Below are 27,600 nucleotides of genomic sequence, written 5' to 3' on the forward strand. Positions count from 1 at the left end.
TATGGGGTTGATTCTGAGTATAATGCTGACTTGCAGGAGTCTGACAGTTCTGGGACACATGCAGGAGCCCTGTGTGCCTACAAGCAGATTAAAAAAAAAAAAAAAATCAATGTAACTATTCCAAAAAGCAAGAGAAAGAGCCAATTTCTGCAAAATCTGCAGAGGCCACTTTTCCATGCTTTGGCACTCATGTGAAGGTGAGGGATTTTTTTATGATGCCACTGAATTTTCAGGCAAACTGAATTCCCTTCCCAAGAAACCCTCTCTTACACTTGCCTCCCCAGCTGGGGAGTCTCCAGGGGCCATTATGGCTCCCCACTGATAGCAGTGAGCATACAATGATTATGTAGTTAAGGAGTACCTACAAACTGGCTTATTCTTTACTGAGAGGGTGGTCAAACACTGGAACTGGCTACCTAGAGGTATGGTTGATGCCCTAAGCCTCTCAGGAGTTAAGAGGTATTTAGACAATGCCCTTAATTTAATTTTTAGTCAGCCCAGAAGTGCCCAGGCAGCTGGACTACATGGTAATTTATGTCCCTTCCAACTGGAATATTCTGTTCTAATAATGAAGGCCTATAGCATGGACATAGAGCAAGAGTTTCTTTATTTCAAGATTATGACAATCTCAGAAGATGAGAATTTTCTGTGAACTTTTACTGTCCTTGGAGCAGAACCCAATACCCAGGATTGAATTTAAAATTCCACATGGAATTTTAAATTTATCAGTCTAAGTTCTTGACATGACCACAGCTATCATTGCATCTGGATACCTGACGGCCACAAGTTAACTTATTCTCTCAAATCCATGGGAGATGAACTCTTTTAGAACATGGAATCCAAAGGAACAATATCTAAAACCCAACTCTCCTGTTTTAGTCAGGGCAGGGAAAAATCAGAGTATCCTGTCTTGCAGCTCTTATGGTGCTTGCACTGCCTGAAGAAAATCAGACAAAAGGCCAATATATATTTTGTGTCTTTAGACTAAGAATTATAGTTTGTACCAGTGGAAGTAGGAGAAATCATTCTTAAACTTGCCACCCCCGTGGAAAAAAAGAGCCCCAGTGCTGGTGGGCTGGAGCACTGGAAGCTGTGCCTGAAACCTTCCCTGCATGGAGCTGTAGCACCCGACCTCCCAAAGGCAGGACACAGCCACTGTTCAGCACAAGTGGTTCAATCTTGAAGTCTGCCTTCCCAGTTGTCCCCATCTCCCTTCCTTACATTGGTAAAATACTGCTGGCAATGTAACAATACCCTGATTTCAACAGAGATCCCAAACTTAACCATCATGGTGAACAAAGGTGCTATAGTGTTATATCTTTCAACTTATCTTGCAGCTTCTTGTGCCTTTTCTAGCCCCTAACACCAGACAGATGTAGCTCTGCTCAGAGCTGCTGTGTGCTACTGAAATACAAATAAATGAGCAGGCCACTATGAGGGAAGGAAAGAGTTAGTTTTCCATTCTGAATATTGACTTATCTGAGAGCCTGGTGTATTTGAAATCAATTTTTTGAAATATATTTAAAGGGCTCTCTTTTATAGAGGGACTTTGTAATGATGTGGAAAATTCACAGCTCCCAACATCAAGCCATGGGTGGAGGGAGTCTGGAGTATGAAGTAAAAATAATGTGGTTGTTTGCAGAAATTAGCAGCACCAATTTAAATGCACACTCTCCTCCCTCCTCAAATAATCACCTTGTGAACAGAAATGGTTTATGGAGCCCTCTGGAAAATGTTCCTCATGGTCTCCATTCCGGACCCAAAATAAAATGCATTACATTGCAGCAAATACTTCACCAGGGCACTGCTCTCTTCCCCCAGCCCATGCCTCCCATTTGTTGCTAATTAAATGAAATAGCAGGTGCTTAAGCCACAAGTGCAGCAGGGCTGGAGCGAGGGCAGTGATTAAACCCCCCTGGAATGTCTTCTTGGAGAGCTGCATCTTTCCAGGGACCGGGCTCTTGGAGGAAAGATGAGATTAGAGGCGAGGGCTGGGTCAGTCTCTGGCTGTGAGCTCCATGATTAGAGGGTGCTTTCGAAGGACAACAGATCACTAGAAACATCAGGGCTCCGAGCTGGCACCTCTGTTTAGCCAAGCCACCTTTCCAGCATCCCTGCTAGCACAGGGTGCACACAACAGAGCATGCTCTGCCTCTGGGACAGAGACATCTCCTTTCTCCCAGCTGAGAACCATCGTAACAATGCAGAGCAGCCTCCCCATGCCAAGGCATGTCTGGGCACCTCAAATCTTCAAGCAAAGATTAGCAATGCAGTCCCTGAGGCAGGAAGCCATCCCAGCCTAGCCCTGGGTGAGGCTAGGGAATGGATGCATCACAAGCCAGTGTCAGAGCTGGCCAGGAGAGCTATGGGTTGTGTCTGAACACATGACACACCAGGTCATGCTAATGAGAAGTTCCCAGTTGCCACCCAGAGCAAATGCCTGCAAGTCCAGAGAACAATTTTGTAAGAGTAACTCACTCTTTGGGATGTTTCCTTAGCCCATGACTCCTGGCACATCCATTTACCTGCTGCCTCTGTGTTGCAATCTCATCCACAAGGTACTCTGGGGACACAGCATGGACTGAATCCCCCCCAGTTCCTTCACATGGAGTTTCACCTCCAGAGACCAGAAATCAAGCAAAACAAAAGGCAAATGCTGTTGACAGGGCAGACAAAGGGCTGTTAAGAAATGGACAGGCGTGGAGCAAGAGGCATTTAGAGGCAGCCAGAGCTGAGCAGCCCATCAAACCAGCTCTTCCTGCATCCTGCTCTGGGACCTCCTTGTTTTGCCACATCTCCCTCCCATTCCAACATTCCAGTCTCACCCAGGTGACTTCCCACAGAGACAGGATGGGATAACTGTAATCATCCAAAGGCCACCAGTGCATCCTAACTCAGGGGGACACTAAACCAGTTACCAACTGGGATAGCATGGTACAAGCTTAGAAATAAATTCCTCATCCCTTTCACAAATTCCATTTCCAACCACAAGACTCCATAGAACCAGGACATAATTCCAAGAACGAAAAGCACTATTTATATTTCTGCTGAGCACTTAACTTCTGTTTGGTTACTCTGCTGATGTTTCACTTCTTCACCAAATCCTGTCAGAAATGGCTGGGGGCTCAAGGGGAGGAGAGGGAACGTGGTCATTACGGTCTGGCTTAGCTACTGCAATATAGCTAACATTGGGCTCTGTTAAAAACACTCCAAACCATAGACTTCAAAGCATTTCACAAATATTAATGAATAAACTTTCTCCAGGAGGGCTGATTATAGCCCCCATTTTATGGGTGGATATTTCCAGATAACCTTCCTGCCACACCAGAAGTTCCCCTCGCGCTCTTCCACACCACAGACTCCAAGCTCCTAATTACACAAAAAACATTTCCACATTAAGGCAATGAAATATATTTTGACCTAAGAGTGGAACAGGATTCAGCATGAGGTTTCCTAACCATAACAGACAGGAACTGATAGCCCAGTGCTCCTGCAGCTCACAGCACACCCCTGCTCAGCTGGATAATCCAGGGCTCTCCTACACCCAGAACCAACCTGAAACTTTGTAGGACTCCTGTCTACCCTGGAAGCACCTTTTAGCAAACTTTTCCCTTGACATAAGGATAGCCAGGGACCACCTTTATGGAGTACATCACTTGCTCCATCTACCTTATTCCCAGAACCCAATGGCAAATGAATCTCTACCACCTCCTGAAGCACCAAATGCTAAATCCTTACGTGCAAGCAACCAGCACCCTCTAACCCTCAGCATGGTAACACGAGGTAACACAGCCTCTGAGCACAAGGCAACAGAGGTTTTTGCACAGCTGCACCAACAGTTACCAACACACCAGAAAACTACCAGGCAACCTGGACTAATTACAAGGACACAGGTGTTCAGCATGTGCCATCCCACAATGTACTTTCTTCACCAGGAAGACACATGCCAGCTTTGTTCACGCAGCAGCACATCACTGTAGTGACCAGGAAAAGCCTGGACTTGGATATCAAACATTCCCAGATGACAGAGAGGCCACAACATTCCAACTCACTGTCAAAAGCCAGAGTTTTGCCAGATAAAAGGAAAAGTCTGTGAAATAATATTTTGGTCCAGGTGGATAAGGTGTATTCCCTTCTAAGATAAAACTTAGATCATTAAATTCAACCTAGCCCTTTGAAATATTTTTTCCCTATTATCATATTACTTAGTCCTTTCCTGGTTTGCTTTTTAACTTCTTCCCATTTGGCATTTTCCCCTCTCTTTCACAATGTTTTTGTGGTTTGTCCTTCACCTCTCTCAAAACACCTGGCTGAAGGGAGCAGCTCAGCAAGTCTCACTGGTTTTCTTAACACACCCTTTAAAAAATAAATGCATCAAGACCCAGACACATGGTTCTGATGTTACCTCTGTTTGTAAAAGCACCACTAAATCGATTAGGATCTGCCCTTGACTGACCTGGTGAATCAGAGACACTCCTGCATTGACACTAATGCCTTAAGAATGGCTTTAATATAGAGCTCTGCTTGTACTATAGAATTACAGAAATTATCTTAAACACACTGTAATGCTTTTCTCAGTCTCTGCTTAGTCCTTTGTGAGCTTGTTCACAGCTCCTGAAATCAAGAACTTGTCAGCAACCTGTTGAAGTGCAAACCTCCTCACTGGACTACAACTCCTTGCTCTGCTATCTTTGCACCCTCATAAGGTCTCAGATGGGATAGCTTAAACTTTAGTTATGGCCACTTGGGTCGATGCTCAATGACAGGTGTGGACTCAGCAGGCTGCCAGCCAGGTCAGTGCCAAAGGATCTAATGTGCTGTAAAAATTCAAGTTCTTCCTTTCCTGCACAGATCCAACAGACCAGAACTCTCTTTTTAAATGAAAAAGCAAAAGGTGGAGAAAAAATCTCTCAGCCCCTTGGCTGAATGCTGTTCAAACAGGGCACCCAGGAAGGAGTGTGCACAAAGCTGTGCTTCCCCAGAGCATCACTATTCCTGCTTTTTGCGTGACTTCACCATGTATCTTCTCAGCTCTGTGGGTTTTACTGCCCTGACCGCTCCACTTCAATGCTTCCCCCGAAGAGAGGGAAGTGGAAATTGCAAAAGGCAGTTCTGCAGTGGGAATACTTGCATTTGCATGAGACCTGAAACTGCTCTGGTTGCAGAAAAGGAGAACCATGCTGTGACTCGAGGCAAGCAGGAAGGGAATAGGGGGAAAACAAACTCCCAACTTCACGCTCCAAACATTGATGGTAAAAAGATCAGTCATTCAGATGCTATGGGGAAGAAACAAATAGCACCCAGCACTCATACATAAGGCTGGGGTGAGCCTGCTCAGGAGCCTTCCCTATGGCAGGCAGGACTGGACAGAGTCCACACTTAAAGAGACGCCAGCTGATGCTTTTCTGTGTCCTGTAAGCAAACCATGGTGTGACAGGACCAAGAGCTACTGCTCCTTCCAGGCAGGGCCTTCCCACATCTGAGCCTATCAGAGCAGAGCTGGGAAGGGTGAGGTGACATGGAAAAGAGCCCTGACAGAGCCCTGCATAAACTTTCCATTATGGCTGGGCAATTTTCTATTTGCACTTAAATGCAATAATGTAAATAAACTCCCCGTAACCCTTCCAGGGCTATTTAGGACGTTTGCGAAAACAAGCAGCTCCTCTCATCGCGAGCCAAGGGATGCGAACACAACAGGCACTTCTCATCTTGGTCTCCACACACTTAATGAAAGTGAAGGATTGTATTCCCTGCACAAAAGCAGAATTGTGTTTCGGGGCCAGGGGTGTGAACTCCATGCAATTTTCTGGCAGTATAAATAATTGAAAGCTGAGTATGATTAGGGGAGAGCGACAACATAGTGCAGGGGGTAGAATTGTCATGAACGAACTTTCGGGGTTGCAGTGCTTCAGAGAAAAAAAGGCCATGGAAAAATTCCACCCAGGAATTTATTTTTTACACAGATGTTCCAGAAAAAAACTTAAAAGGTTGATCTTGATCTCTGGTAAGAGGAAACATGCTAATAAAGTGGCACTTGGAGAATTTGCTGCCTGTGTGAGGCCAGCAGCCCGAGCTGTAGCTTTGGCAGGGCCTGGTCCCATAGCCAAGCCACTCTCCTGTGTTTTATTGTTCCAGCAAACAAAACCTGGAACAGGAGTAGAAACAAGTGGGCTGCTCCCAAGGCTGAGCTTAAAGTCTTGCTGTGGAGATCTATGAGGAGAGCTTCCAACACCAAAATGATGGAGATGGAGGAGGGGTAACACAGGAGATATACACTGAGCCTGCATGCACTCTGATGAAGAAAGGCTTTTAGCCCAGTTTTTATCATGATTCTGCATAATGCCTTGTATGAGATACTGTCCAAGCACAAAACCAGCATGTCTGGGCTCCATACCAAAGCATTCCACCATGCTTCAGAATTTCTGGCAATTTCAGGCATATTTTTAAATTTCCATTAGCACCACAACCTTGCAGGGACTCATGGATTTTCAACATGTAAAGCAACCAACAGCTATGAAAATAAGTCTGAGTCCTCCACAGCTGGTACAAGTCAATTCAGTTCATTAGGAAGAACTTGTTGCTCTCCCTCTCTGTCACTGTATCCAGAAGAGCCCTTACCACAGCACAGGTCCTCCAACATCCTCACAGCTTCCCAGCCAGCAATAAGTGGGGGATGGTAAGAACAACTTACATACACCAAAACTTCTGAAAGCAAGGGAATAATTCCAGAAAATAACACTTTTGACCAATTTTACTGTTTTCAGTGCCTGCTAGAGGCAGATCACATACAGTTAAAACGACACAGATAAGAAGTCAACAACCTCTTCATGAGCTCCCAATATTTCTTTAAAAAAACCCAAACAAACAAAACTCATTACCCTAACTACATATAGAGCCCAGACCACCAAGACAGAGTGGCATGGGTATCACCTCTGTTCTTGCCTTGCTGCTGTCACATCCTGAGGAATTGGCTAAGCCACCACCTCACTTTCTAAGGTCACCCATATCCTGGCCATAGAGGTGGATTGGTGCTGAGCAGCAAATATTTCCCTGTAGCCACCCTGCAGGAGATTCCCTGCTGCAGATTAGGGACAATATTCAAGTATCAGCTTTATGCTCCAACAGAACCCAAGTGAAGAAGTACAAAAAGGAGGGTTCCCATAGGCTGGGTCACCTCCTCAGCTGTGGGTTCTTTGCCATGGTCATTCAGTGCACCTCTTTTGTAGGCTGGCAGGCACTTTGCCATTTCCTCATCATGGCCTCATCTTTCATATGTAAAGTCTCTTTAAAAACAAATACTGGAAGCTGAACAGATTGTTTTGCCAAGCAAGCTTTTAAATAATGATGGAAATTAGAATTATAACAATTCTATTTATTCATTGAACACAAAGATACTGCCCCAAGCCAGCTGGTATCCTAAGGCACTGAGGGTTAAAAGGACAAATGGTATTTAGATAGCTTTTAAATCAGCGGAGACAGCCACTCTGAGCTCAATAACCATGTCAGCCATTAATTTTTTCCCAGGGGCATCTCAGTTCCCCTGGAAAGGCCTGTTACAAGCTTTCTGCTGGGCTATTTTTCTGAGAGCAGGCATTGAGGGGTCTCCTACTGAAGCCAAGTCTTGCAAGCATGGCTGCACCAGGAGCTCCAGCACAGCTGCCAAAACCCAGGAGGCACAGTCAGCCCTCACAGACAGTGCAGGTCTCCTCCTGGAAATCTGGTTTTCTGCATCCCCTGCAAACCTTGCACTGCACGTTTGTCCATGCACTGTCTGGGATAACAACAGCAAACAACTGGCCTGTGTTTAGTCAGAAGAAAGGATGTGCCATTTCTCCCCAAGGAGCCAGCACTGACCTTTGGGAACAGACGTGTTGACAGACCCATGTTCATATTTCCTCTGAATTTTCCCAGTCTTGTTTCAGTTTCAGTAATGCTCTTAAGGAACTGTTTATAACTGAAACCCTATAGCTACAGCTGAAGTAACTCTATCCCCACACTTCCAAGATAATCAGGGATGTCCCTGAAGCCAAGCAATGGGTCTGAACCTGATGGGTCAAATATGGATCCAGGCCCCTGGTCTGGAGAAGGATTTCACAGCAGTTCTCAACATCTACAGCAGGGCCAGGATGCTGAACACCAAGGGAATGGGAACAAGGGAAACGTGATCCTTGCAACCCAGACCATGCTGGCTAAGGCCAGCACAGCCCAGAGCAGAGGGAGGCACATGCAGAGCCCAGCAGGACAAACACCAATTTCACTGTGCACTTGCACCGCAGGTTGATGCAGTAACACCTGCCATGCTGTTCCACCCCTGCCCCGTTCAACCCCACCCTCTCCCCCAGCTTCCCTGCCCGTTTCCTTGGGCACCCTCAGATGCACACACACAGCCCAACAAACACTCCCTGAGCCCGTCAGAGGCTGGGAATCCTTTCAGCACAAACCTCCCACGCTGTGAGAGGGGCAAGCTGCATCTCGCCGGAGCCGCAGCCCTCCTGCCCTCCCTGCAGTGCCAGCAGGAGCTCGGCATGGGTGGCACCTACAGAAGAGAGGGTCACCCACTGCAGAGTGACACTGCTGCTCTGGATGGCTGGGAAGACCAGTGAGTGACTGCTCATCCTGCTGGAGAGGCCTGGTGGGTTGAGGGTTAGGAGTCAGCATTTGCAAACACAGGAGAATACTTGCCCCATTGCATTGTTACCTACACTCTTCACCACTGCTAAACTTAGTGCATGCTTGAACTTGTCCATTCACCACTCCTGCAGAGCTAAAAGCACGAATATGAAATATCAGAGGCCCTACAAAAACATCATTACTGAGTTAAGACTGCACTGGACCACCAGAATTAGGGCTGTAGGTCTCCACCTGGGCAATTAGCCCAGACTAACTACTGGAGTGAATAGACACAATCCCATCAGGATCACAAAATTCTCTTTGCTCTGCCCCAGAAAGCCTACATGCCAAAGCCACCAGGTCCTGTTTCAAATCATAGTGACCCAGTGAAATCCAGGGTCAGGCATGAGGCACGGTTACAACCAAGCTGGGAATGAGAGTGGACATTACCCTATTTGATACAGCTTGGGGTAATGGAGAAAGGGATGGTATTACAGAATAGTGTAACAGGAGAACAATTGGGAGCAGCAGCGTTTACATGAATTCCAGTCTAAGTAAGAAAAGCAGAGATACAGACTGCAATTACTAGTTTTTAGACTACCATTTTTGTTTAATGTCATCTTCAGTGCTCTGTTACTCCATTATAGCACTATAAACAATTAGGATGATCCTAGCAATAACAAATGAAGCTCTTGATGTTTTATCATCTGAATGAAAACAACTTACATGTCTTTCCTCTTCCTAATAAAATTCTTAATAGTCTTTACTTTTTTAATGTTCTAATTGGCTGCTAGTGAGTTCTTTCTGTGCCACTTTTAAGAAAACCTGCTTAGACCAGCAAACCATGTTGGGCAGATAATATTTTGCTGATACACAGAGCCAGTGCTTGAACAGAGCCTTGTTTATTTGCCTTTTCAATATTGTGACACTTCAGACATCTCCTTGCAGCCAAATTGTCTGAGTGTGTCATTGTGTGGGGAGGCTTAGATCTGCTTACCCAACATGGCTCTGGTGATGCTGCTCCTGCACAGCCAAACAGGGATGGTGGCATGCTGCTAAATCCAGCTGCTGTGGATTGGAGAAATCTTGGAGAAAGCTGCATTCCACCTGCTATAAGAGAGGATCCTCCCCCAGCTCCCCACACAGAGAGCCAGCCATCCTCACAGAACAGAGGGTCTGGTCCCTCTGCTGAGGTGCTGGTCCTGTTTATGCAGGCACTGAATAACAGAATAACACACCATGGAATCAGAGGAGGGTCCCTGGATAAAATGCAGCAGATGACTACTGGTGATTGAAGCTGAGACACCAGGCATAGATACTTGGTCCCCAGCTGGGGTCATAAAAGCTGTAAAAAGCCCAAGGTGGTACTGGGCAACTGCACGGGTGATATGGGGAGAGGGGAAAAACATATCCTTCATGCTTGTCAGCTGCAAACTTTGTGGCTGTTTTCCAGCCCAGCATGGCCACTGGGAGGGTGAGAGCTGTCTGCGTCTCCACACTTTTCCACCTGATGCTTTGGGCAATTATTTATGCACACACTCAGCTGCAAAGCCCTATTCTGCTAACAGCCTCCTAAAGAACTTTCCAGCAAGAAAAACACGGACCTTACATCTGTAGGTGTCTTTTACTGCACAGTGGAAATGCCAGGAGTTATCCCTGCTATCCCAAAAAAGGAGTGTCCTTTCTCAGCTCCTTTGGGGACAGCAGCAGCATTACTGAACTATCACCTAGGGACAGGATTTTGCAACCACCACCATCAAATCTATCAATAATGATGGAAGACCTCAGCATCCAGGGAACGTGTCCCAGTGAGCCACCAGCTTGCCACAAGGGTCAGCAGTCCTGACAGGTGATGTTCACATCACTCTCCTCATGCTCCTCCATCCTGCAGGGCAGGCAAGAGCAAGAAAACTGCATTCCAAATATTACATTAGGAGCTAGCTTTGACCCCATGTGGTGCTCAGGTGCAAATGTGTCCCCAGGGTGCAAGACAACAGATAATTGGATTTGACAAGCAATTTATAATAATGCTTTCATCTATGCAGAGTTAATTCAATCTTTTCAATCCTATTTACTGAAACACCGGCACTCACATGTATTCTGCTGCCATCATTTGACCCATGCTCAGGAGCAGATGTGATTGGTTGCACAATTACATGATGAGGCAATACCCTAATTTAAAATCTGTGTTTACAGATATCCAGCTCTCACTGAAGCAGCACAGGGCTGACACTTGGCTTGCTGCTTTGGGCTCTGTTTGCTGTACTTCTTACACCTTTGTGGGGCAAACAAATCCTATGCTATGACTACCCTTACTGCCCTATTACTGAACTGAAAACCAACCAGACTCCCAATTCAACCATATGCACTGCTGAAATAGCACAGCCAAGCTCTCCTCAGATTTGAGTCCTTGGGACAGAGCAGCCTCTTACCGCCTGCAGTGCCTAATACAATTTGCAAAGAAGTATTTTTAAAAATGCAGTTTCTACTAATGCTACAGCTCTCAAAACCACTGAGCCACTTCCCACAGAGACAGCCGTTTGGGGAAGGCTGGGCTCTTTTTTAAAGAAACATGAAAATGGAGTAGCAAAATTAATTATCTGTGTTCCTACTCCTTGCTCCTGGGCAGCCCCCCGGGTTTCCCCACGGGTCGTATCCAGTGTCACTGTCAATGCCAGCCACTGCAGCCCTGATTAAGTCATTACAAGTCAGCCCTTGTTCCTCCACTTCCACTCAAGAGCAAATGAGACACGTGCAGGCTTCGGAAGCCCTGAAGTGCAGCTCTGTCATTGACACAGCAGGGTGAGTGGAGCTGGCAGAGACCTGTGGACTCCAGCTGTTTTGGACATGAGTGGTGCCCGTGAGTTGGCTGAGCATTACTCCCTGAGAATTTGCTTGGTTTTCTCCTAGAAGTGCCACATGGGGATAAGCAGGGATATTATCAAAGAGGACTGATTATGCTAAGACCACCTTACCATGCATGGTATCAGATTGCAAACCCCATGTTCAACCAGTGCTAGGTTAGAAGTTCAAGCTTCCAGCAAAAATCTGGAAAGCACAAGTCATCCCAAGATGTGGAGCCAATTTCTCTTTGAGCAAGAATCTCTGCACATCAAGCCACAGATCTCCCAAAATGCCAGGATTACCTGAAGTCCCCCTTAGTATCCATTTACTTTTACTATTTGCAGGCTTCATTAGAGCTGGAAATACAAATTTCTATTCAAGATCCAAAGCAGTTTCTTTTGCCTCACCTAAGAGATGCTCAGGCATAATCAAAAATCCAGAAAGAGTAATGGGAGGGGATAAATAAAAAACCATCTATCACTTTTGGCAGTCTAAAAGCATGTTATGGCAGCCTGAGCACACAGAGCCTCGTCCCCATCTCACAGCTGGGAAACTGAGGCACAGATGGACACAGTGACACAGCACAGAGACATGGCAGGACTGTGGAAATCTCAAGTGAAGACCTCAATTTCTGTAACTCTGCACCTCACACTGCAAGAGCTAAAGAGGCTGTTGTAGGGGGCTGACACTGCTCATACAGTGGTGGCCCGGACAGAGATCCCTGGGAGGAAAAAGGGTTAAAGAAGGGAATTTGTTACTTTCTTGTCATATTTTCTCGTGGGGGGAGAAGCGTCATGCAAGCAGGAGTTTTCCACTGGCTAGGCCCCCTTGCACTTATCAATGGGACCTTTCAGGACTCACTCCCTGATTGAGACATCATTTCCTGTCCAACACACTAACCCCATTGATAACTCCACACTTGATGGGAACTTTTCAAACCTACCAGGAAAGGCCAGGAGACCCAGAACAACATATACATGAAAACAGAACTGGGGTGAAAAGAGAAAGAAGAGAGAAAAAGAAAGAAACTGTTTTGGCCACAATTCGCATGCTGACAAGGAATGATTGTGACTACAGAGCTGTGCATCTTTAGCAGGTACAGCAGACACGGAGAAGATGTTTGCATTCTCTAACAGCAGTGGGACTGGCAGGCCTAGCACTTTAGCCCAGTTAGAAATGGAGATGGGCACAAGAGGAAGCTTAAGAACATCCATTTATTGTCTTCCTGCCACACAGCAAACAGAAATTAGGACTGGTTGTAGAAATGGTCACATTTCACCCAGAGGGCCAGGAGGCCATAAAAACTGATGCAGCTTACAAAACAGCCTAGAGACTTCAGGTTTCCAAGTACAAGAAATGAAACATAAAGAGGAGCAAAGATGAAACTAGAGCTTTTTAAGATACCCCAAACAAGAACCCTTTTTTTCCTAACATATCATATGAAAAGGCTCAGTGTTACTTTTCAGGACACAGCACAGTCAGCTACCTCCTCAATACTGGCCGTGAGGACTCACTTAGTACTGCAACATCAACCTAGCTCCAAACACAAGCTCCAGTCCAAAAATGAACATTTTCCCCAAAGTTCAAGAGTCTCAAACCACAGCTTTTACTTTTACCCCAGGCAATTAGTTTTGCTGCCTACAAAGCTACAGTGGTACAAAAATATCAGTGCATCTGGATCATTGCCAAGCAGAACATCAACCCCAAAGCTCCCCCTACCCTTGCAGGTGCCTGGGAGCACTACCAGAAATGAAGCAACTGATTCCTGGTTTCAAAGTTTAGTCAGCAGCTATCCAGCAAGAAAGCTTTTGATGAAATCGAAACGTACAGGCACAGAATGGAGGAAAGGAGCTGTACGAAGCAGCAGGAGCCAGGACACTGCTGGCTAGGTAGATGGTTAGGAAGAGAGACTGGAAAGTTTCCCCTGCAATCTCTGTTACTGAGCTGCTGTGGGAGCGTGCAAAAGCTCTGTTGTTTTCAGTTCCTTGGGTAAGTAGTTTCTGGGGGCCCAAAATGTAGCGCTCTCTCTGTTTTAAGTGCATCTGAAGTATTTAAAATTAGATCCCCTCTTTAATAGGAACTATTCATGAAAATGTCAGCTTTAAATGTCTTTACAGTGCAAGTTACTCACTGTGAGCATACCACCCACTTATACCCTACAAGGGCAGAGTCCGAAAAGTTTCAAGATCATGACATGTAACAGACCAAGCAAGCACAAAGCCTTATTTAAAGGCACTATTAACCCATCTGGAAACATGACTAGAAGCATGAGTAGAAATAATATTTAATGTTAGACAGGACAGACTTACCTGCAGGTCAAAGAACTTGCTGTATCTCCGGTAGATGATCTGGGAAGTCAGGTCAGACCATGTTACGTTGATGATATAGACCTGTTCAGGGAAAAGAAAACACAAATCAGCCTGGGCCAGGAAGCACAGGACACATGCAAAGGCAGAACAGTCAACATAGGCTAATTTCAGCTCTCACTGGCTGTTCCCACTTACAGTCAGGAATATAGCCCTGGGAGCAGGACTAGCCTAAATTAAAAAAATTATACTGCAGCCTTCAACAGAAGTCTTGGGGGAGCACTCAGTGTTCTCCCACACATCCCCATCAGCAGCTCCCACCGACTTTGCTCTGGGATAAAAGCTCTAACTGAGTGACGCCACATTTTCTGGTCTGTGGTAGCACACCCTGCCTTCTGTGCTCAGCTACAGGCACGGCTGGGTGAGCTATTCCACCCCTGCAGCAACAGCCCCTCATGGGGTGCTGATCTCCAACCCCAGGCTCCAGATTGTCTTTGTGCATGGAGCCGTGGCTGTCACCCTTCCCAAGCAAGGAGTGGCTCTGGTTCAGCAGGAAATCCAAAGGAAACGCAGCTCCCCGGGTGTTGTGGAATTACAGCCATGCAGCACCATTGCACACGTGTGACAGAAACCAAACCCTGTCACGGCACACAGCTCTTGCTGAGTCACATTGGGGGATGTAAAGCTGGACAGTGAGAGCAACACTGCTTCCTTGCATTGATGGAAACAGCAACAGAAACCTGGAATAAGCCCAGGATTTCCCTTGCCCAACCCTACTCCATTCCCAAAACAATCCTCTTATGGAAATACCCTTTTGCCAGAAGCTGTGATAAAAATTATTTGCATGCACGCATACACAAACTTCTCCATATATATATATATATATATATATATATATATATATATATAAAACACAAACATGTTGCCTTTTGACCCTGGTACCTCCAAAATATTTTTTTTAAAAGTTAAAAATGGGTCAGCTTCTGCTCTCTCATACACTTGCCCTCAGGCCAATGCTGGCAATGCTGCCTTGATGACAGATCTGCAACAAGACTTCAACAAACACAGGATGGAGCTATCAAGGGTGACCATGGACATCAATATAATGAAAATCACAGCTAGGACAGCTCCTGGGCCTTTAAAGCAATTTCCAGGTTTTACATATGGACTGAGATAACAATCTGGCAGAGGAAACAGGAAAGAATTCCTCCTCCCTCAGCCACAGCACTGCAGCAGGAGCTCTCCCTTTTGCCAGAAGTGAAGATGCAGAAGTGAAGCTCTCTGTCTCCAGCAGTGGGAGATGGATAAGCATCACCCTCTTCTCCACTTCCCCTAAGACACCAGACCATCCTCCAAGCTGCTGATTCAAATGATTCAGCACTTTTACAAATAAAAGTTATTGCAGGAAAATCCCTGAAGGAGTGTTGAATATTTGGCTCAACAACACTTTTGCAAGGACCACCAAGACTTTTTTTCTTCTTCTTCCTTCCCAGTAGGAGAGGTGTCCTCCCAGAAACCACAGAGATCCTGCAGCCATACTTTCCTCTCTGCTTGTTACAACCACATTTAATCCCCAAGGCAGTCTGCCTCCCATCTCCTGCAGCCCAGTTTCATGGCATTCAATAACTGCAGATGCTGAGCACAAGCTGTTAAAGAGATCTGGGGCCTTTCTCATGATTGCATCAAGCACAACTGCAGGTTAGAGATCACGCTGACAAAGGGAAGATTGCCCAGGGCAAGAGCCTGGCTCTCAGCAAACCCAGGTTACTCTGCTGCATCTCATAATTCTCCTGGAAAACCAAACTACCCCACCTCCTGCCTGCGATGCCCATATGCACAAGGGTGACATCAGCACTGCCCTGCTGCATGGGGGGGGGAGATCAGCCTGTGTAACACCAAGACTTCAGGTCCCCTTTAAAGATCTCACCCATGCAGTCAAGGCAGAGGAGTCAAAGCCTGGGAAGGAAGCTGCTGTTGCCAATTTTCAGGCCAGCCACACTACACTGAAGAATATTTTTCCATGTGTTTGTTGTGGGAAAAAAAAAACTTTGTAGCTTCACTCTGAGCTAATTCACACACAAATATTTCTACTCATCCTCTATCCAACAGCTACTTTCAGATGGAAAACCCATTCAATTAAAAACAGATCTTGACAGATGGGAGCTGAATAGAATCCAAAAGCAACTTCAGATACTGTAATTCTGGCCCTGAGTTCTCACAAAGGGAATGAGACAGGAGGAGAAACATATTGCACATGTAAATAAAGATTATAATTTTTTTTTCATTATGCATATTTTCTTCAGAAACTAGAAACAAAACACATATGCCACAGACATCCAGGCACTTTGAATTTCACAGCACTTCGGGCTTCTCCATGCTGCTCTTCAGAACCCACAAAAACCGTGAGTTCCTGAAATTTTTAACAGCCTACAAGTCTGCTTGTTCAAAATCTAATCCAGACAGAAGTCAATCCTGCTTTAAGATTCTAGTTTGGTGGTGCAGTAAGTGGCACAACACCTCCATGACACAAGGAGGGGCAGAGTTGGGTGCACAGGGATATTCTGGGCAAGAGGTCGGATTTATTTGGTGCAGGGAACAGATGTAGGAGCAGCACCCCACTGCATGGTGCAGATACATTCCCAGATCTGAAATTCAGGCTCTGTGGGAATGAAGCTGCCACTGACTTCAGTCAAGCCAGGATTTTGCTGCACATTTAGGACAGCAACTAAATCTTTTTGAGCCTAAGGTCTCCTCAAGCTCAGTTAGTGATGGATGAGGCAGCATGCAGATACACAGATTTCTATTTCAAGAATAGATTACAGCAGAAGCAAGAAAAGCCTTTAATCATAACCTGGTGCTATGTGAAGTGAGAAACCAGTGGGCTCAAAATCTGCTTGCTGGGAGACAGGTGCAAAACCTAAAACAGCTATTGATTTTTTTTTGCTTGTTTGCCCAAATCAAATTGCTTCCCGAAGGCCACCATTTAAAATAATGGGGTTTGGTTGAAAAAGATTTGTAAAATGACAGATTATAAATGCAAGGTTTAGAGGTTTCAGAAGCCTTATATATCATATTTCTCTCCCTTAGAGATCTGAGTTTGGAAGCTATTTGCTTCTGCTGCCTTGATGAGACGCATAACCTTTTCATGAGCAGTGAACATTACATCAGCTTACCTCACTGGGTTTGTTTTTTTTTTTTTCCCCTCAGATCTTAAAATGGGTTGCTGTGAAAGTGATCAACAATGTCCTGAGAGAGGGAAGAAAGCAGTCCTGGGGGAGCCCAGGGTTGTGCAAATGCAATGGGACAAGGAGGCAGCAGGAAATATTGGATACATAGGGGTACATAGGGAGAGTCATCCCACGCTGGAACCCAGCAGAGCCAGCGTCACTCTCACAGCCACCTGCAGAGCCAAGGGAAGGCTTTCTGTGGCATCCAGCAACTCCCCAAAACTGAGCCACACAAGCCACCACTCCAACATGTAGTTGGTCCTGCCCACGGGAGTCCTGGCTCCTTGGCACAGTCTGCCTTGATAAAAGAAGACAAAATCAAAGTACCTTGCATGTCTTGGAGCAAGCTCTTTCATGTAAGTACAGTATTTTCCTACACACAACTAAACTGTTTCAAATTACTACAGTAATTAATTACTAAAGGCAAAGAGACCTGCTTTATGTATCTGCCATGTTTATAACCATAAAGGAGTCAAAACACAGATGCTATTCAAATGCTTCACTTTAAAAATATTTAACAAAAGGTCCTTAACAATGAATGGAAATTGAAGCAGAAATGACAACTCACTGCACAATCACTGGGTGCTCCAGCCACTGAGAACGTTCACATTTTAATTTCCCAAATCCAGCCTTTTTTTGATGTATTATTGTATTTTAAAATAAATCCTTCTTCAGAGAAACAAGAAGCCAACTTTAAAGACTGTAGAATATTAATCAGGAACTGAGCTTGAAAAGTAGCTCATAATATTCATGCTTATGGAAGCTGCAGGGCACTGTTCCAGCATGTGTCACAGTTGAGATGGCCACGATACACGGAGTAGCATCGTACAATTTCAGAAGGCTCCAACCCATACAGAGTAACACCACACCACTCAAGAAGGATGTCTGCCCATACAGAGTAACACCATGTCACTTCAGAAGGCTGCAAGCATCTTCCCTTCTTGTTCTTCAGCCCAACCTTTTATCCCCTCATGTTGATGCAGTGCCCCTGTGTGCCCTCTGTCCCTTTGGTGGGTGCTCAGTGCCCCTGGGCACTCCATGGCTCACTGCTGCCAGTGCTGCTCACAGCTGTGCCCATGGGGATGGGGCTCAGCTACAGCCCCACTCCCAATCACCACAAACTGTGTGCCTACAGGGTACCAGGGGGATTTTATCAGCTACTAATTATTGTTGTTTAATTCTAGCACTGGGAAATGTCTTCTTTACCACAGAGCAGAAAATTAATTGTAAACTGAAGGCATTGATCTCCTTTTATTGCCTACACAAGTAACAAGGAAAGATGACTTCCTACTACAAAATACATCCACTCCAATGTCACTGGGCATGACCTTATTGCTAACTGTCTTGTTTTCAATGGAAAATATCCAGTTCTAGCCAGCACAAACCCAGAGGTAACAAATTCAGGTTATTCTCATGTGACCTATTTTTCAATTGTTTTTTTTAGAGGTTAATGTCTTGTTGTCTACAGCCAGATGAGCTGGAGTGGAAGACAAATGTCTGAAACTGGTCATCTGATGAGACCAAGATTAGAACCTACACAAGATACAAGAGCTATTGGCAAAGGGAAGATGGAAAAGCAGAAACCAGAAATATCCCTGCACACATTAGAGAGGGTGTTGTTAACCTCTAATAAGTAATTACAGAAAACACCAGCCATTAGGAGTTCTGTGAATACAAAAGACAACACTGTGGTGCAGTTTGTGTGCAGATACCAGTTTGTGTGCAGTTTGTGTACGATACCCCTTTTTATCCTGGAAACTGTCAGCTTCTTCAAAGATTTCTATTGAAGTGTTGGATGTTTGTCCTCCTATGAATCAGGTTTGAGTTGGAAAAGATATGCCTTCTCCCTGGTATTCAGATGTGATCACTGCCTGTGAGCTGGAAGCTTTCCAGCAGCACAGGTCAGAATGTGAATGCTCCCTGCTCCACTTCCATGCAAAGTCAATTCAGCTCCTGCAAGGCTTGCAGCAATTTCAGCTGCTTCATTTACCTGGCAGAGTTTGCATTAAAACAACTTAAACTGCAACAAAGTCAACATAGATCTGTGCCCTAAATTACCAGAATACAGCCACTGCACCAACTCACTGTTTGCATAACCATTTTAACGTTAAAGATGTGCTGATGAGCACAAACTGGTGCTGGCCCAGATCCAGATTTGAAGTGATATCAGCCTCGAGACAGCAATTTTGGTACCCACAAGACCAAAGTAGCAAAGCTATTCAGCTTCCTGATGCGGTTTGGTTGATCTTAGGTATCTTTTTCCACCCCATAAGACACTGGCAGCAGCAGCTGGGGTTTCCCCAGGATGAGAGGCCCTAGTGTCCTCAATTTCTGCCCTATACAAGAGCCAGTGTGGCAACAGGAAGAGTGGAATGCTCCAGGAATAAGCAGAGAGACTGTAAGCCCTTCTCATGCACACATCACCTGTGCCTTCACTCGGCTTGGATCACATCTGGCTCTGGATTCATTGAGCACAGCACGGGCTTCTTGCCCAGCTCACTAACATCCAAAAGGCCCTGAACAGCACTGTGAGACCTGGGAAATTCCCACAGAGGTGAAGTCAGACCCTCAGCCCCAAGCCAGTGGTAAGTCCATCACTGGTGCCATGCAATGAGGTCACCTTTCAGCACGATGGTCTCTGAGGTACAGCAGCTCAGCCAGGGCAGGGCCAAGGAAGAGCTATTTTCAAACCCACTCCAGAGCTGTTCTCACTCCAGGATTTTGAAGACTGAGCTGAGAAACAGAGATGAGACTTGGAAGAAATATGAGACCCAGGGAGCCCCAGACAGGAAAGGTCCTTGCAGGGTGGCTGCTGCCAGGGCAGGATGCCTCAGAGCAGTCCCAAGGAGGGGGCTGCACGCAGGTGTGGGGCATCTGGCTTTCTCATGCACCAGATGTGCTTTCACTGACACCCCTCTACCCAGCTCATGTTTCCATTACCAGTGGGGAAAATGTAACTGAGAAAAAGACAAAATGACCCAGGGGTCTCATGCACAAATGTTGCACGTACCTAAGTCTTGGAAGCAAAGCAGAGTTACAGTATGCTGGGAGAGAATAAACTGAACAGCTCTAGCATTTGCCAGTTCTCATCCGTGAGCAGCCACCACACAGGCAACTAAAGCAGGACATAGCAATTCCAGTTTCCATCATAATTTGCAAGCTAATTTACAGTCAAAATAAACATAGAAGTGAGGGGAAGAAAAAAACAGGGAGGATGGATAAGAGAGTTTTCTTTTCTCTGCATTTCTTTTGTGGCTCTTGTTTCATCTCTAAACTACAGTGTAAAAGGATTAATGCTGGATTAATGCTGCCTCTCTTTTCACCCATATCATACCAAATCTGTTGCGAGTACACAGAAAATAAACTCCTTTCTATCTCCTAATCTAATCATATTCTCAAAACTCAAACTGGGTCCATCTGAGTTAGAAAACCACAGTCCTACTGCAACCTATATGAGCACAGATCTTCCTCTTGGTGGAGCAGTACAGGGTGAGATCTGTTTCTCTTTGCCAAATCTCAGTACTTCAAACCAAATGAGAATAGCAATCAACTGCCCCAAGGCAGCCAGCAGACATCCCTGGAACACAGGAAGAGGAACTCATTCGAGGATGGAGGCACCTGGCTGGATGACTTTGCTGGTTTCCCAGCCCCAGGGGGACAGACCAGACAGAACAGGGCTGTGTCTGAATGACGAATCCAGCTCCTCGTGTTTACCCAGGCAGAGTGAGACAGTACTTAGCCACTCATATTTTTCTCATACACGGATGAGGTTTTAAAGCCCACAGTTCAAATTCTGATTTAGTCTCCACTTCACCCCTCAGATTTTTGACATTTGCCAGCTTGAGTTTCTAAACAGTCTTCAGGCCTTTCCAGCATCTTCCTGATAAGAAGATGCTAAGTTGTCCCACACAGTCAGAGCAATGAGCCAAAAGCAGAAAACCTGCCTGCTGTATTTCTCTGTTCAGCCAAGCACATGGCCATGAGAGGCACAAAAAGGTAAAAAGTGGAATCTGCACCCATGGTTTGTGGCAATAACTTGACCAGAGAGCTGCAGAACTGGAACAGCTGGGAGCTCTGCAGCTTGGTTACAAACCACCTCCAAGCCTCTTGCCAGGCTTGTTTGATTACTTCATTTAAGTTCATTCTTGGGGGTGTGTGAGCAGAATATGATGTGTCTGATTCTTGCAGACATGCAGTATCTGTGCTGCATTAGCAGGGTTTTGTTTGTTCTTAACTGATATCCTGGGTCATATCAAAGACCTGTCAAGGCTATCTTAACTCCAGCATACCCAACAACTACAGTTTATGGAAAGAAAAAAAGAAACAGAACTAGTAATGACTGGTCACATCTCCACTACCACTTCCCAGCTTCTGGAAGCAGATGAGCAGCTTCCCTGCAAGGGGAGGGGACAAAGGAAGTGGACAAGATCCACCCATTACATTTACATGTGTGCATGAGGGAGAGGGAGCACCTGTGCAGAGAACAATGTGGACTCATATTTCTGTTTCCATTCTGTCTCAATCCACCTACATTTACTTTCCATGTGTGATGGAACTATTTGTGAAGCAGTTGTCAGGTTATTAGAAAACAGAACTTCTATGCCTACAAAGCATTAGAATCTTAGAGTGACAAATGTAAAATGGAAACAAGAACATACAGGCTCTCCTTGAAACCTGCCTCCTTCATGGCCTTCTCAAATACCCTACCCAAGTCTGAAAGAGGCTGTGCAAGGCAAGCAAACAAAAATAATACAGCTGCATTTGGAGGTAAACATTTTTCAGCTTACCGTCTCTTAAATCTGGATGCCATCTGACTTTTAAACTATTTTAACTCAATGTGTCCTTCTCCTTGCAGATGGTTGGTGTTCCATGACAACCCTAAAATATGAGCATGTCCTGCTGGAAGAAGAGAATCTCCATTCAAGAAAAGAGAATTGGAAAAAGAAACAATCAACAGACAAAGTAGACTCTTGAATTTTAAACCTTCCAAGTTTCACTAAGCAATTTTGAATACAGGACTTACATCAACTTCATTAAACTCATTTTAGAGATTGGTTTGCAATTGAAGTTGTTCTAAAATAAAACATATCACCCCCAAAGAGTACAGCTTAATGTGGAAGTCCTCGGTGCCAGTGCTGGATGGGGAAGTGAGGTGGAAATCCTTCTAAGCCAATCACTTCCCAGGTCCTACATCATCATGTCAGTTGCAAGGAAAAGGATGGACACCAAGGGGAAATAACACTTTAAAAAAAAATTACTTTCCAAAATGAAATTACTTAATTCCCCTGTCCATCTTTTCTACAAAGGAATAAATCTTAAAAACTGACTCAAAACTGTCTTCATCTTCCTTCAACTGAAATGAGTTTTAACAGGGAAGTACTGAGGCAGACATGAGCATTTTCAAAATCACTTTATAGTTTACAAAACATCTTGCAATGTTCAGCTGTAAGAGATCACTCTGCTGTCATCAGCAATGATGATCATTCAGATGAGGGCAATGTTTGTATATTTAATCTAATCCTGGTCCAAATGGGTACAACCTGCATCTGATTTTGACAGCCATTACAGTATCATTAGACTCACAGAAGCCAACAGGAAGAGTTTAATTCCCTTCATGGTGCTGGATCAAACCTCACATGAAAGCAAGATTGGTGAAGTATCAGAAGGATGCTGCCAAACTGAAGAGGCTTATGAGAGAAGCAGCTGAATTAGTTTTGGCACAAGAGGAATTGACTTGAGGGATGTTCAAAATAGGACAAGTAGAAAGCTGTGCTCATATTTCAGGCAAAGGGATCTTTGTCATCAAGTGCCCTGGGGCCAGGGATACAGGAATAGCTTGGTCAAATGAGAACTATCAAAACCTGCTTGCTACTGTTAAGTGCATCAAGATCGACAAGACAGAGACAAAATACAACCTGGAAATTGCTGTTTTCTACATGTCTCAACCACCCCTGCGCCGAGTCATTTGTGCCTGTGGGAGTTCTCTTGGAGCACCTTTCTGCTCTGAGAACAAGGGCCTTTCTACATTGTACCAGCAGGCTGGACTGATGCATTTCCCCAGCTGTGGAGCTCAGGCACAGTGCTGGAGCAGGCACAGCACACACGGAGCTGCCCAGCCCATCCCACACTCGGCCCCAGCGCGGCTCTGCTGCAGCTACAGACCATCAGTGCCACCATGGCAAATGCTCCCTGCCCAGCCTGCCCCGTGGTCACAAACAGGCGTTGTTGCTACAACCCAGCCTCCCTTTTGGCTCCCAACACCCAGGATTCCTGCTCTGCAGCAACACTTGCATGTAGTTTATATTAGCATGCAAATCTTCCGGCTTTGATTCGTAACCTTACGTATGACCCCCAGATGCAGTGGTTGGAAAAGCAAAGCAAGGGCCTGGGAAAACGAGCAAAACTCCTCCAGGCCCTTCCAGAACAATGACAAAGCTCTGGGACATTCTTAGTCCAAATAATGGAAATCTCCTGGGATTTTGCCATAGAATAGTGGGATTTTTTTTCTTTTCATTTTGAGTAGAGGGAAACAAAAAGTTCATGTAAACCAAGAGACCCTCAGATTCACAAAGCCAGACCTGAGGGGCACAGTACTCTAAGTGTGGAAAAAAAAAAACCAACTCAGAAACAAACTCTTCTAGTTTCCATCATATTTATGCAACTATGTTTTTCATGCATGACTAAAGAATAAAACTTCAGGTGAAATCAACCAGCAAAGCATTCCAGAACTGCCAGCATAACATGCTGACAGATCATAGAATGGTGTGGATTGGAAAAAACCTTGAAGATTATCTAGTTGCAACCCCCCCCTGCCATGGGCAGGGAAACTGTATTTGCACTTTAAATGCAAAATGATAGAAGAGCAACTGAAAAAAGGAGCTATCCTCAAAACATAAATACCATTCTGCAAACGTTCAGTGCACATAGATCCTTAATTATACTGCATGGCTATATATATATCTATATATCTACAAAAATATAAAAGAATGAATGTACTTGTTCTCTACAGAACAATCCTGACAAAGTAAAACCAATTCCTGGAAAAAAGGGAACAAATTTCCACAGCCCTTGGAAGATGCAATGCTGAAGTCACTGGAAAAATGTCTTTCACTATAGTGACCTTTGACTTCAGGCTTTAGAGAAATCTATGTTTCTTGTGGGGAGAAGAGTGAAAGAAGAAAATGATTTTGTGTCCTAGTCTTGCAAACAATGTCTGAATTGCACTGCAAAATGCCTAAGAGGCAAACATGGAGCACCCTCCTTATTCCAGCCCTCACCCCCTGGCCTTCTGGCCAAACCAGGAAAACTGATGCAAGAGTCAGTGCAGAATGGATTCCCTCCCGGCAGGGCACGGCACTCAATTAAACACGAAATTACCTTCTTCCTGTGGACCTTCAGGGTTTACAGGAAGATACTGTGCCAAATCCTCACACCCTCAATCACTGCCTCTTTGCTAAGCTGAACTATTGTCTCTGCCCTTTCCTTCCCTCCTACTCTTCTCACAATCATCCTCCTTCTCCCTCCTTTTCCCACGCTTGGCTTCCTGCCTCCCCACTCGCAGGAACACCCTCTCCCACCCCAGCCATGCAGGACCATCACAGGCAGCACAAACCCATCCCTCTCCACCCCTCCAGTGGCAACCTGGGCCAACATGGGCACAGGGACACTGAGCCAGCCCCAGCAGCTTCCAGAGCGCCTTTATCCAGCACTGCTCTGCCCTGCCAGCATGCACAGAGATGGGAGAGATGCTTTGCTCAGCCCGGAGCAATACCCTGCTTTGGGTATTTCTGCTCAAAATGCCACTCCCTTAAACCCTGCAAATATAAGGATCTGATGGCAGGAATAGCTGTTTACCTGCTGGGCACAGGGATGGCTGCTGGACAGGACAGTCTCACCATCTTACTTCATCCCCAGCTGAGGAACTGGGAGCTGAGTCTCCAGGCTGTACTGCAGCCAGAGGAGAAAGCTGTCCTACTGACCTGCAGTGGCCACCAACCCAACCTGCTTCTCTGCAGTTTGTACATGAGGTACAAAGGAGATGGGCCCCTAAAAGACTGCTAAATTAGGGTGAGTGGTGATTATCAGGTGGTGATTATCAGCAGTTGTGACCATACTGCCAAAGGACCTGATTACTCAATCCAATCCCACACCTGGCTCATGTCCTGGCACAAGCCACCACCTGAGCTCCTGCTGTGAGCCTGGACTCTTTCAGTGCAGGAGTGAAGAACACTCCCAGGGGTTTTCAGTCACTCTAAGCTGGGCTTTGTCACTTGCACGGCTTCTCCCCATCGTCTCTGGAGACGTGCACTGCTGTTTGGCAATGCAGCTTCTGTCAGAGATGCCAGGGTGGCAGTGGTTACACTAATTCCTCCTTGTTTCACAGCTCAGGCACAAGCCTCACATACCCTGGCAATTACTCATTTTTGGAAGAGAGGTATCTGGCTGCAAGTCAGCATGTGCCTCATTAGAAAAATGCTTTTTAGGGCCATGCCCATATTACACATTCTATCAAAATCACTAATAAAACATGAATCAGCAAAATTACTTAAAAGTTTACATTTCTGTCAAATTCAGGACTTCCAGTGCTTTAGAACAATAAACAAATCTCTTCCTTTCATTCCCCAAGCCTGAATGCTCTCCCACTCTTAACCACTTAAAGGGCATTATGTATATTGCACAGACAGAAACTCTATTAAATCTGCTAAAGTGTCCACCCAAAGCCCAGAAAGATCACTGACTATAACAGCAGGCTTTCAAGAACTAATACAGCTGCTCTCAACACATCAGCATCTGGAGACAGCAGGAATTTGCTAGACAGAATTTAGAGAAAAAGTCATAGCTTTATGTAACCCTACATTGGGATCTCAAACTGGCCAAAATTTCATCTCAGGTTGTTCTCTAGTCAGGTGGCAAGGGTACACATCCATCTCCAGAGGGGCCTCTTCCTCTGCCTGCAGGAAGAGACAAATCCAAGCAGACATCGAATGCCTACAAGGCTGAAGGTGGGTGTACAGTAAGGAAAGGACTACGTGGTGCAGAGATGCCCAGACTGACACCAACCTGTGTCTCCTCCATGATGCAGCACTATCAGTCCATGGTGGTCAACAGAGCTTGGCTGAGTCAGCTCACTCCCACGAAGAGCCCCAGATCTTTGCTGGGCACATGAGCTCTGGCCCAGCATCACTGATAGTGATGTGACACTTCCACGTGCCTGACCCTTTTAAAATAATGAGGATTTGACTCCAATCCTCATTCAAAAGATTTAAAGTTTTTAACCTGGGTCCCTAGAGTGATTCTAAATTCTAATTTATGAAGTGCTAAACAGGAAGGAGCTGGAGGCACCACTATAATTTACCATGAGGCAGATAGGCAAAGTGGAGGGACAGACAAGCCCTGCAGCCATCTCTGCTCCAGGGCTGGCTGGCCAGGGCAAGCTGAGCTGAAATCCCTCACCCTCCTGTGCAGGGCATGAAGCAGTGGGCTGAATGCCACAAAATGCAAGAGGTGTGAATTACAGCATCTTAACTCACACCCTGAAGTGTCTTATTGCAAAACGGCTTCTGGCAGAGGTAGGATTTTTTATTTCCAATGTTGTAATTCCCCTGTCTTTTCCCTCTCCCCCACAACCACCCCTCCAGTAGAGGTACATCCAAAGAGGATCAAATCTCACCCTCCTCAGCCCTGTGAAATGCAAGCAAAACTAGCAGGACTTGGCCCACTGTGTCTTTTCTTAAGGCTTCAGTAATATTAAATTAATACTCTAAATATAAAACACTTGGACACTTGTTGCCTTGGAACAACACAAAGGTGGACGTAGAACCACTGGGTTCCCAGGTGGGTGCTATGGGTGGGCTGTGCTGACAGGGAAAGCACCCTGTGCTCTAGCAGAATGCCTCCTTTTCCATCTTCCACGCCCCTGTGGCAGGAACAGATGGGCTCCACGAGGTTCAGGGAAAGCTCTCGGGGCCAGGGCCCTCCATGGCCCAGCTCTGCTGGCAGGCTGCTGATGGGAGCTGCCCCTCCACCTGCAGGCTCACAGGTAAAAATAAATCCTTGCCCACACACCAGCAGATGTAGACTGTCAAATGTGAGGGCCTGCCCTCAGCAATTCCACTGGGCCACTAGCTCCAGGATTTGCCCTGGTCTGCCTCAGGAAAAAGGAATGGACATCCTGGATATCCCCCAGCTGGAGCAGCAGGGTGGTTCATCACCCCAGGGGCCAGGAGGATAGATTCCATGGTTAAAAAAATAGGGAAAAAAAAAGAAAATCTGGGGCAAAAATCTGCTCACAAGTCAACCAAATTCCACTGGAAGCAGCAAACATGGAGGAAGTGTTCCACAAGGCATCCCAAATCCTGTCTGACACAGCTGCTGTGGCTGCCCTCACTTGACAGAAGGGACAAAGTCAGACAAAATGATGGCAGGAGCTCTACCAGACGAGAAAGCCACAGGCTTGGGTGCCAGAGAGACACCACTAGGCTCCCACAGTCTGTCCTCCCTGTTAACCACCCAAACTGTTCTTGAGGGTGAGCAAAGGAGGCCAGTTGGAGAACAGACTGGTAGTTTCAGTGGGGGATAATCACCAGCCCTGAGACATGGCTGACCACAGGGCA

General features: G+C 45.7%; 1 protein-coding gene across 6 annotated transcripts in view; it reads right to left on the reverse strand.

Annotated features, from left to right (window-relative positions):
• Window positions 1–27,600, reverse strand: part of SH3PXD2A (SH3 and PX domains 2A) — a 246,473-nt gene that overhangs the window by 190,625 nt on the left and 28,248 nt on the right. For 5 of the 6 annotated variants that reach the window (XM_021536306.2, XM_021536305.2, XM_021536308.3 and 2 more), the window contains one exon: window positions 13,764–13,844. In XM_021536306.2, the coding sequence (XP_021391981.2) occupies window positions 13,764–13,844 (81 nt within the window). Of the gene's footprint in view, window positions 1–13,763; window positions 13,845–13,958; window positions 14,068–27,600 lie in introns of those variants that run through there. The other variant, XM_077784681.1, reaches the window with a different exon arrangement.

The sequence above is a fragment of the Lonchura striata genome, chromosome 7, assembly GCF_046129695.1.
Source record: "Lonchura striata isolate bLonStr1 chromosome 7, bLonStr1.mat, whole genome shotgun sequence".
NCBI classification, from domain to species: domain Eukaryota; kingdom Metazoa; phylum Chordata; class Aves; order Passeriformes; family Estrildidae; genus Lonchura; species Lonchura striata.